Source organism: Amblyomma mixtum, chromosome 1, assembly GCF_055824585.1.
Source record: "Amblyomma mixtum isolate Tamu chromosome 1, ASM5582458v1, whole genome shotgun sequence".
Taxonomy (NCBI): Eukaryota; Metazoa; Arthropoda; class Arachnida; order Ixodida; family Ixodidae; genus Amblyomma; species Amblyomma mixtum.
Genome location: NC_143012.1, coordinates 18,377,503 through 18,389,142, shown reverse-complemented (window position 1 = coordinate 18,389,142; position 11,640 = coordinate 18,377,503). Strand labels below are relative to the sequence as shown.

General features: G+C 48.5%; 1 protein-coding gene and 1 non-coding gene across 2 annotated transcripts; one reads left to right on the top strand and one right to left on the bottom strand.

Annotated features, from left to right (window-relative positions):
* Nucleotides 1-280: 280 nt before the first annotated feature.
* On the bottom strand, nucleotides 281-3,699 carry Gabat (4-aminobutyrate aminotransferase). Its single transcript, XM_089544742.1, has one exon. It carries the CDS (start codon nucleotides 3,472-3,474, stop codon nucleotides 1,996-1,998), a length of 1,479 nt encoding a protein of 492 aa, XP_089400868.1. The 5' UTR covers nucleotides 3,475-3,699; the 3' UTR covers nucleotides 281-1,995.
* Nucleotides 3,700-7,807: 4,108 nt separating this feature from the next.
* Nucleotides 7,808-7,883, top strand: TRNAS-CGA (transfer RNA serine (anticodon CGA)). The gene has a single exon. It is a non-coding gene; the product is annotated as a tRNA-Ser (tRNA).
* Nucleotides 7,884-11,640: the final 3,757 nt, after the last annotated feature.

Below are 11,640 nucleotides of genomic sequence, written 5' to 3'. Positions count from 1 at the left end.
GTAATTTTTACTACACTTTGTCCGCCTCTGTCATCTAGCTTCAATCTAATTCATCAGTGCTGGCATCTTAAATACCAGAATGAGGCACTTGTTTTGCTTTACTTTCTGTCTATAATTATGAGGTTCTAATGTGATTACACATCAGCTTGCACAACCTTCATTTTAAGCTGGTATGGTTTGTTTTCCCTGTTGGCCCACTTTTTTGAAAACTAACTAGTTGTCTCAGATTTAATTGAATTAAGTCTTGAGGTTTCAGTGAAATTAGGCAACTGCAGCAAGGTCAATGCTGATAAATAGCTTTATTTGCACTTAAAACGGCACATCACACAAGGGGAATCAGTAGAGTTACCTATAAGCAGCTGCCGTGATAAATCATGGCAGATTACGCAGCTACTAGCTCAACAACATCTCGAACAAAGCGAGGCGCAATAGCGCTCAACGCAGGTGTAGACCACGTTTCACTACAGTACACGTGAACAAATAACATTGTGCATGGTTTGCCACCTACGGATGCGGCAAATGGAAGCACTGGTTAGTCTGCCAGCAGAATCTGCACCCTTGCAGCAATACCCACTATTATTAAGTCCGTCAGGAAGATGAGTTATTGAGGAACGACAAAGGCTGTACCACACAGCAGACATGGCACACATGATATTCGTTTTCCAGTAACATACACGTAATGCTCAGGTTGTACCACATTCAACTATTGGAAACTTTGGAGGGCAGTGTGGCTCTCAGGAATGAGTTCAACATTTGTAACAAACATGCCAGCCAGCATGTCATATAGTCATGCAGCGCCATTGCAATAGCTATCTTAAAGCTGCTAACAAATGTCTTACAGGACAATGCTGAAGAAAGAAATTGCCAAGTACATTAATTCTGCGTTTGTGGTCGGCCTGTTAAAGAGCAGCACACGTATCATGCTTCTCAGACCTTGTGTGCTTTGCCAGTTAGCAGCATGAACAAACAGAAACATTTGAATGATCAAGCCCTCTGCATTCAACACTGTGGTCAAACCAAGCCAACTCATTCTCAGTGAATAGGAATTTTGATGGTTTTAAATGTCTATACAGGCCTAGGCATCTGTGGAGTGCCTTTGGGACATTTCTTAAATAAATTAGTGATGACCAGTTGCACAAGAAAAACAAAATGTTTAGAAAATAGCAGACACATGGCCTAGACTCTCTCATCCATGGGGAGGGCACTACCATATCATTCAGCAGGCACTTACAATGAAGACTGCCTACACCTTCGAAAATTACAACCACCCCAACAGGAAAAAAAAAATCTCAAAATACGTCAACATGAGTCAGGTGTATAAAAGTAATATAGTAAAAATATTATTTGTGGCTTATGGAGAGGTGTAAATAAACTCTAGCTTTGTCCGAGCATCAACAAAACAATGTCCTCCTGCTTGCAGAGGAAAAACCGTGGTGCTGTCTGACAGTAAGTGGCCATGAAGCTTTTATAGCATACTCCCTTGCGCTCACTGCAAACATTGCAACACTTGGAGTACATACGTCTAAATGTGTTTTAGTCTTATATATACAAGTACATTACACAATTAAAACTGAGTGGATGTAAAAACTGTGCTCATAAAGCCAACAACAAAAAAGTTTGTGCAGCGAAATGTTCACCATTTGTTCACACTTGGTTAACAGTTGTCAATAGCACTAAAAGAAAAGGTAAAATCTCAAGCTGTTGTAAATAGAGCCTAGCATTCTTTTCATTTGCGAGATCATTAGGTATTTTAGCATTATTTGGTGTACTGTAATTACTGCATTTCACAATCATTGGTCCTCCTCTCTTTGTATAAAGATTAGTATGTTAGCCAAAACACACTAAGCGAGTGACCACCGCACTGTTTAAGCTTGACAACTCAGTAAATATTTTTACTTGTATATACGTTAGTAGTGCTGGGTAACTAAATTCCCTAGTATGGTGTGTGTGTGATCACTTTCTTTTCTGCCATAAGAAGGAAGGATGTAGCAAAGTTCAAAACTTATCAGAAAGCACTTTCTCAATACGGTCTAGCAATATGTCGGCATGCTTCTTCTGGAAGGTTAATGCAGGCCTGATTCGAAAGCTGTGCTCTCCACATCCTCCACAGTGGACACCCTTGTGGTGCATCTCCGTAATGAATTTGTTTCGATCCTGCTCCGTCGGCAAGTCAACAGCACAGAAGGTACCCCTGCCTCTGACATTGAAGAATGTGTTCGGGTGGCGCTTACTAATGTCCTTGAGCCCCTTTTGCATGTATTCACCCGTGTTTCGGACGTTCTCGAGGAGTTTCTCGTTGTTGACAACCTTAAGAACCTCTTCGATGAGTAACAATTTAGTTGGGTCTCCAACCCAAGTGTTGAAAATACGGTACGACTCCTTGGGACGGACATGCGACTTGTAGAAGTAGCCACCAGTCAACATCTTTTTGCTGAAGGTCACAATGTCTGGAGAGTCCTTCAGGCCCCAGTGCTGGTGGGCCCAGAACTTGCCAGTGGGGCCGCAGCCGGTCTGGACCTCATCACAGATGAACAAGACGTTGTTCTTGGCTGCAAGGGCATAGAGTCTGCGGAAGAAGTCGTCAGACGCATGTCGGTCACCCCCTTCGGCTTGGATCGGCTCGACGATGAGTCCGGCCACGGGGACGCCCTTCTTGCGGTACTCATGGAAGAGTTCTTCGACGTGTGCCAAGCTCTTGTCGTCTTCCTTCTTGTTCTCGGCCACGAAATCTTCAAGCGGGTACTTGTACTCCGGGAAGTGGGCAATGGGCCAGTCGAAGGAGGGCACATCCAGCTTATGGATCGCCTTCGAGTGTGTGGTGCTGAGAGCTCCGAACGTGCGGCCGTGGAAGGCGCCGTCGAAAGAGAGGAGCGACAGTCGCGGGCTTCCTGGAGGAGTATTGTACTTGCACGTATGCAATTCCTCTGGCGTCGGAGCCTTGCCGTCGCGCTGCCGGGCGACGTGGCTGATGAAAACGGCCTTGTACGCGTTCTCGTTGGAGCAGGAGCCGCAAGCCATGGTCTGCACCTCCGACAGCCCCTGGGGTGCCACGGAGAGGAGCGCATTCTTCAGGCGCGACACCAGATCCGAGGGCGGCAGTACGCCCATCGCCGGCCGGTTCACGAAAGTGGCAACGTTCCGGGGGTCACTGACCGCAGCCACCATCGCCGGGTGGTTGTAGCCGAGCGGCAGCGACGAGATCTGCGTGTAGACGTCGAGGAAGGCGTTTCCGTCGACATCGACCATGTAGTTGCCGGCCGACTTGGCGTAGTCCACGAATAGCTGCACGGCGCCCGCATTCTGGATGGAGTTGAGCTCGCGCTTGAGCGCATCCGACTTGGGCCCGGGGAAAGTGGGCGTCACTACACTTGGCTCGGCGGGTTCGGCGACTGCGGAAGCGGACGCGAGTCTTCGCCGCGCGGCATCGGTCCAAGTCGCGCGGAGCGCGCGAGCGGCGCTTACGCCTCGTAGCATCTTCTTTGGAGTTGCCGCGCGCGCTTGGGCGAAACGCAATGCGCAGAGTCCCTCCTTATCGCCGCTGCGACCAAACGGCGACGAGCAGTGCTGATGCTGAGACTTCTACTGTTTCAAGGCCTCAGCGCGGTTTCTCTCTCGGAGCGGTCGCGTCCGGCCCGTATCCGCGGTGGCGGGGCGTGTACTGAGAAGCACACATAGGCCGTCCAATGCCCGCTGCTCCGCTGCCGCCGCGGCGCAATTTGAAGCCAAGGACGTCCGCTTGGGAGCGGCTTGGCGCTGCGGTCGCCAAGGGTCGCACGCGCGAGGGCGACTTCGGCATCGTTTTTCATCGTGCGCGCTATGGTGCGCGTTCTTTGAAATACCAAGGCTGCTGCGCGCCTATTTAGTGCCGTGCGCAAGCCCGTGCGGCCACGGCCGTTTTAATCCACGCCGTTACAGCGGCGCAACGACCTCGAGCCGTGCTCTGCAGAGCGCGTTATGTAAAGTTGCGATACTGCCAACATCCGTTAGAAGATAAACTGCCATTCCCTTCACCCCGTATAGTTCGTGTCCTTTCGAAACGTCTTCATGCAGCACGACAGTGTTTTGCAGTGGTTGCTCAGTTCCCATAAGCATTTGTGACGGATGCTACAGGAATTTTATTAAATTCGACCCCTCACCTTACACACTGTGAAGTTGAACACCTGGTTAACTTTCGTCGCTCGTACCTGCCCACCGTTTCCCTCATGCTTGAAAAGTTTTGAAATCGCTTTAAATTTTCCGGTTTTTCCTCATTCTCCGATCAGTGTCGGGTTACAACTAACGCCTGCACCACCTTTACTGTGGCCCCTGCTTCACCGATGAAAACACGCGGATGCCGTTTCGTGTGGCGTGCCTGTACCTGTACAGCTGTGTTTGTAGAGTGACAACTGCGCGCTGGAATTGGATGTCGCAGATGGCAAACGCTTGCGGCGTTTTGTTTTCTAGTTCACTTCCTACTGCGCTGTAGGAAAAAGAAAAACAAGAAACGCTCTCTACCTTAAAAAAAGTGATAAAACTTGTTCAAAATATATGTGTAAAATGTCATGCCGTGAAAAAGTAGTCAGGCGCTTCTACATGTACATAAACGCGGCGCAACGCACTCGAACACCACTGACTCATACGTCGCTGACGCCGTAAAGTATGTTCGATTTTATGACCTGCCCTCCCCGCAGCATCGCGAAGCGTTCAACATTTTGTTCTCTTATCTTCAAGTCGTTGACCTCCTTTATTTTTGTTGAAACTACACCTTTTATATCTGAATCTTTTTGTAACGTATTCTACCGTTCGTCACTAACACCACGTTTTATGCCGCGCGGCACACTCAGCGTCACAAATAAATAAATAAATATCTGAATCTCAATAGTTCCCTTCCAAGGTTCATGGCCATCACTACAATTTTTTAAGAATTTTTTCTCTTTCATTCCTTGCTTGCCTGGGCCAGTTTCTCTCCCAAACTTTCACCTCACAGCAGAGAAGCATGTCGACTGTTTTAAACGTCCTGGCTCAAATCTCTGCTCTTTACCAAAACCTATACCCCCTCTATCAGGTAATTATGAAGGAACAAATCGGGCCGTCTTTGGACCTGTAGGTAAACCTGCACCCGTACTTCCTCTTTGTAGGACAAAGCTTCATAGAGATGTGTTGTATGACAAGTGGCAGTCCTTTAGTTGTAAACCTTATCTCGCTGTATCCGTACTCGTTTATGAGCACGCTGCCCTAGGCGCGAGAAATTACGTTGTTTTCGACATTCACTGCTTTACATATACCTACTTATGGACGCCGTGTTTTCACAGCCATGCAGTAATGTATTCCTTGTCCATCTTTTCATCGCTCCATTGGTCTCTCCTTTGCTGTTCCTTCAGGGCATCGGTGCGCCGCTACTTTTCGGTTTGCTGCTCTAGGTGTGCATTTTTACAACAACTTGTTGTGGGCCTCAGCGTCACAGTGGCATAGAGAATGGAAGTATAGTTGCGTGTGGGCTGTGAGTGTAGAACTCATAAAAAAAAAAAAAAACGAGAGCTCACTGTGGAGCCCTGCTTTGCGCCATGTCTTCCATTCCGAGAAGTCGCAGTATTTCTTGCGTAGCTGGCCTCCTTATTACGAGCACGGCAGATGTTAAGCATTTCTGCAGACCTCAGTTGCCGCGCGGAACTTAGAAGCAGGCATGTGGCCGATAAACAAAGACCTGTGTTGAATATCTCGCTCTCCTGGGTTGCAGCATTGTAGTGCGAGTAGTAAGAAAAGGAGTAAGTAGCAGTCGTACGGCTAGTAACATTAGAAGCGGCCTAGCAATGGTATCAGTAAGCAGTGTCTAAAGATCTGTATTCCCTCTTTTTTGCTGTTAGTCGCGGTAGTAGTACTTGGAAGAGGATTACCGATAGCAGTAATGGCATCAGCAGTAGTACGTCCCGATCAAGAAAAAACAGCCACGTGCCGCCGGTGGGATCATAACCCACGACCTCCGAATTCGGAGGTCGTGGGTTCGTGTCCCACCTGTGGCACGTGGTTGTTTTTTTCTTCTGCTTTATAATCATTTATCTGTAAGCAATAAAATAATAACTAATAATCTCCATTGATCAACACCATAAATTAATAAAAAAAGTTGTCCTATGCTTCTTGATTTCTGTGGCTGTTAGCTTCCTTCATCACCAGTACTTATAAATAGCGACAGGAGCACCAGTAGCAGTATTAGCTATAATTGTAGCTGTAGTAGTAAGTAGCAGTCATAGTAGAAACGTACTAAGTTGTAGCAGAGTCGGAATAGTATCGTTATTGTTGGAAATAGTAAGTCCCAGTCGTAGGAGTCGTAGGAGGGGAGCCGGCAGTAGTACTAGGAACAGTAATCAGCGACGGAAATGGTCTGTAGTTGTTTTCGAGATCCAGATGAAGCCTCTGAGCTCGATATCAGCATAATCCGCATATGGGTCGTCAAGAAAAAAAAGTTAACTCACTCTATCAGAGTGATCCAGGCTAAACTCCTCTGTCTCTCAGCTTGGTGTACTAATATCGGACAAGATTACCGGAAGACGAGTCAACCTCAGAATGCCACTTCTGCTGCTGAAGCGGGAGATCTACTCGGTCTATGCCCTAAGAAACGCACTCGCGAAATACAGGTTTGAATATGATTACGAAACAATGCAGGGGCACGGAAACACGTTTTCTTCTTTTCGGATTAATGTGGTTTCTCACGTGCTAAAGAATTTAGCGCCTTTTCGAAGCAGTTGCATCATCAATGGTGAAGTAGACACCACGTATATCCTTTCATCCTAGTGAACTTATCAGGTTCGAAGTAGACCATATGCGATTGCGCCCGATATCTGCACCAGCACCCGCAGTCGGATAAGTTTCCTCGCTATCTTTATACCGTGCCTTTCAGGTGCTTCAGCGGAAGATCTGTGTAGCTTCAAAGGCCAAGTTATCAGGCCTCTCAAGGCAAGTGCGATTCACTCTATATGAGTGCTTGTGCGGGAGTGTTGAGGGGGGGACATTATGTGCGCTTGCTGAGGTCAGACAATTTAGAGCGCTGAGAGTCTAAGGGCCATTTGGCGTGCTGTGGAATGTGTTTCGATAGCCGCCGCGGTGGCTTGGTGGTTATAGAGCTCATCTGCTGACCTGAATTACGCAGGTTCGATCCCGGCCGCGGCGGTCACATTTCGATGGAGGCGAAACGCTTGAGGCCCGTGTTCGATGAGATGTGAGTGCACGTTAATGAACCCCAGAGGGTCTAAATAATCGAAGCCGTCTTCTACGGCGTCCCTCATAGCCCGTGTTGCTTTGGGACGTTAAACCCCATAAAACCAAAACCAAATGATTTTCGCCTGCAGAACTGCAAGGACATTGTGATGGCATCTGTCCTGCACAGAAGAACGCCTGACAAACAATGTTCATCGCCGTAACAGAAGAGGATACACGGTACAGTAAGCCTTCTATCCACAAGCACGAAGGCCTTGAAAAAATTCCTATATATAGTCGGATACAACTCGAGAAAGAAGGGGCTTTTTCAGGTCGTAGGACCGCCTTCCATTCTGTGGCGTCGGCCGATTCTCATGCAAGGAGCGGCATGACAATGCAGGGGGGGGGGGGGGGGGGGGGGGGGGTATTCCCGAGCATGGAAGGAGGGGACTATCTCTTTTCATCGGCCACTCCCTGCATTGTCGCGCTAGCACGTTCATATGTACGGGGAGCACAGGGAATGACTGTTATTGTTTTGTATTTTTTTTATCACGGATAGATTTATAAAAGCAGAAGAAAAACAACCCCATGCCGCCGCACTACGCATAAGTATCCCCCAAAAGCAGAAGATTGGACAGCCGTCGCCATAGCTCAGTTGGTAGAGCACCGGACGCGAAATTCGGAGGTCGTGGGTTCGGTTCCCACCGGCGGCATGTGGTTGTTTTTTTCTTATGCTTTTATTAATCTTCCGTTGATGAAAAACTACAAAATAAAAAAGGCATCCTGTATGCTCCTTGGTTTCGATGGCTGTTGGCTTCCGTCATGCTTGCCATAACCAGCACCCCTTTTCCCTTAACTGTAAGTTAAGGGCTAAAGACGTCGACATGGAGAAAAAATGGGGCCAGGAGGGAAATCATCATCATCAGCCTGACTACTCCCACTGCAGGGCAAAGGCCTCTCCCACGTCTCTCCACTTAACCCTGTCCTTTGCCAGTTGCGGCCACCATACCCCCGCGAACTTCTTAATCTCATCCGCCCAACTAACTTTCTGCCGCTCCCTGCTACGTTTGCCTTCGCTTGGAAGGAAGGAAATATATTACTCAAAATGAGTGAACGGATCAGGACGCAGCGTGATTTCACTTTGGCGACGAAGGTCCGTAGGTGCCGTGTCTGTCACATTCGGTACAGACCAGTGACAGCTCTCTCAGCGTCAACCTCACCGCATGATCGTGTCTATTTTACCGGTAGGCGTCCGTCGACAACGAAGTACCTCTCGCGGCCATGTCGGATGCCGACTACAAGGCTATCCGTGGTTAGACAAGGGAGCCCGGCAACCATGTAGGAGGAAGTGCCATAGGTAGACACCCTACCATAGGCCTCCCTTCCGAATGTAGCCTCTAAGTGACCGAGCACCTGACTGGAGGATATCTGCACCATTTGTGCCTGTGGGTTCCCGTCGGTTGCACCCAGCTAGTGTGCCCTCCCACAGGTCAGGCCGGATGCTCCGAGACTTGTGAGCCTCCTCTCTTTGAGTATTAAAGTTTTTCACCACCACCACCACCACCACCACTCACGCTTATTTTACCGGTAGGTATCCTGTGACACCCTTGGAAGGTTTTTCCCATGGCTGTGCCGGGCGCTCCACGATGATGCCGTTCGTCGGGAAAAGGCGCCCGGTGTACCCTCTTGTAACGGTCCTCAGGGCCACTATAGGCTCCTTTTCGAGACATGACCTCTTCAGTAGGCTTAGCACCAAGCCAGGGACGTCTCTAGCCATTAGAAAAACCACTGGGTGCACGGCGGTACTGGGGGCCGAACCGAGCACGTCCCGAACGCGAAGCGGATGCTCTACCACAAGACCACCGCTTCGGAGCGTAGAAATAGGTAACTTTCGTCCGACATTCTTATTGCCTGGGCGTTACAAGTTTCGTGACGACTGCCTCTGCCCACCTGTTCCATCCACGCGACTGGTTAAGTGGAAGCACTTGTCCGCAGTAATAAAAGTGAGGCATGGTTCACGTTCAGATAACGCAAAAACGGGGTCGGGAACCTAGTCCTCGTCAACCTTATCTTTTGATAGGAGCAGTGGATGCTCCTATAGAAGGGGTATACAGCACACCCGTATACGTGGGACGCGCGTTGTCGAATCGCGTTAACTGCTCCTCTCTGCGCCCTGTCGCGCTCGACGCTGAAACGCTTACTCGTGTCTGGATAACAGTTAACAGCCTCACATAAAAAGGTTTGCGCAAGAGGGAGGCTGTTTCATGCAGCATATCGAGACACCTGTGCGCCGTTGTGCATATGTACGTTCTGTGTACGCTGCAAAAGTTTTACACACTCAAGCGCAGGCAAAGCAAAAAAGATAAAAAAAAGCTGATGTCTAAGCGTTATTGTTGACCATGTAACAGTGAGTAAGTATGCTGACGACATAGTTTTGAAAGGTGAAACGACGAATCGTCATCGCCATTCTTGCCCAGTATACCTCGGCAATGCAAGGTAATTAACTTTGGGGGATTGATACGTCACGCAGCTGCAAAGTGTAGGCTGCCTAGAATTTGCGGGGACATCTAACGCGACAGTAATATTAATGCGAAAGCGTAATTAGTCCCATTACGAGAAAAGCCGGCGGCGCGTGCGTATGTGCGTACGTGCGTGCGCGTGTGCGCGCGTTCTCGCAGATGGTACAGAAAATCCCAGCGATGGAAAGAAAAAAAAAATGGCGTCATCATGCGGTCGTATAACGCACACAGCAAGCCGAGCACCACCGCTTCACCGCTGAGTGGTTATGGCGTTCGGCTGCTGACCCGAAACACGCTGGTTCGATCCCGGCCTCTGCGGTCGAATTTCGATGGAGGTGAAATTCTAGAAGCCTGTGTACTGTGCGAAGTCAGCGCACTTTAAAGAACCCCAGGTGGTTGAAATTTCCAGAGCCCTTCACTAAGGCGTCCCTTGTAGCCTCATACCTGTTTCCTGCTTCATGCTCCACACAGCAAAAAGAAAACAAAAACGAGTTCAGGGACTACATTTGAATTCTCTGTTGAAATGTCAACTGGGACGCCGAGCAATGCGGATTTTTCTTGCGTTTATTTTTGCCCGTTCCTGTACTTTTTTGCATCGCACGAAGGACACGCATGTGCATCGCGCGCAGGTGTCGAGATCCACTGCATGAAATATCCCCGCGTACCTTTTATACGAGGCTGTTAACCCTTATCTCACCGCTCGTGTGCTTATCTGCGCCACTCGAAGAAGGGTATACTGCCAGGTGTATACTGCCAGGAAGTTCTACGGCGCGCCTCTGTCACTTTGATTCTTTGGCGCGGTGGAGAAGAAATACTAAAGGATACTGCAGCTGAATTTTTGTTGCGAAAATAATTAATTCGGCATGTAGAATAATAAGGAAACAGTGCAAGAAAGGAAATGGTCGGCACTTCCCGTGGCGCGCTAATGGGTGTTGTGCCACCAGCGATGAAGACGGCTAAGACGTGCGGTACTGCCCGTGGACGCGTCGTCCGGAAGCGTGTCGCCAGTGAAGGATAATGCCCCATCCTCCAAAACACGACAAGGTAGACGGAACGCCAACATTTTCCAAAGTTTCGTTGTCATAACGTTGGCTAGCGGACTGAAGCTCTCCGCTGACCCGTGTTCTTTTTTATGTTGCCAAAAGAAGACAAAGGTAAGTCCGCAACGCTCAATGCTGTGTTTTGGTTGGACAGGAAAGAAAGAAGGCGCTGTAAAGAGCGTCCCCCGGAACAGTCGTCCCTGACGCCTGGCAGAGGTGAACCACGACGTCAGCGGCGTTGCCTTTCGCTGAGGAAGGTCTGTATGCTGTTGCAGGACGTCACGAACCAAGACCGAAGCGTCGTACCCCACGTGCCGGGTGGTGGTTGTTGTTCTTGCAGACGGACGCGACGTGAACATCATCTACTTCGGCTCGTCAAAGTCGAATAAGCTTTCTGAGCTGTTTTGTTTTGTTTTCTTCAAGAAATCATAAATGTGGAGAAAATATCGCAGAGCTTATGTATGATGCGGTGCACATAAGCCATAAGTTGTTGTCTTAGTCACATGGCACATAACCACAAAGGGCGATTGTCCAGGGTTCAGTGAGGAGGGCTAGGAGAGTAGAATAAACGGATATTGCAAGCTCATGAACGTGCTTAGTGTAATAAGTCAAAGATTAATTAATTAAACAGGAAAAAAATAAAGTAGGAGGCAAGGTCGTGGAATTGAATGAAACAAAAATTCTGAGAGATGCTTTTAAATTTTGAATGCCATTAGCAAGGGAATCTGCTAGTAGTTGTTAAGTAATCGTATTAAGGCCTTAGATCTTATTTCATTCGCAGAAGTACTTACGTTATAGGAGAAGGCAGCATTACAATGCTTGCAAATAATTTCACTTCTTTCTGTGTTCTAGCTGAGACAAGGGTGCATCGAACCGTCCGAACGGGTGCTGTGCCACCAATTCTTGAAATG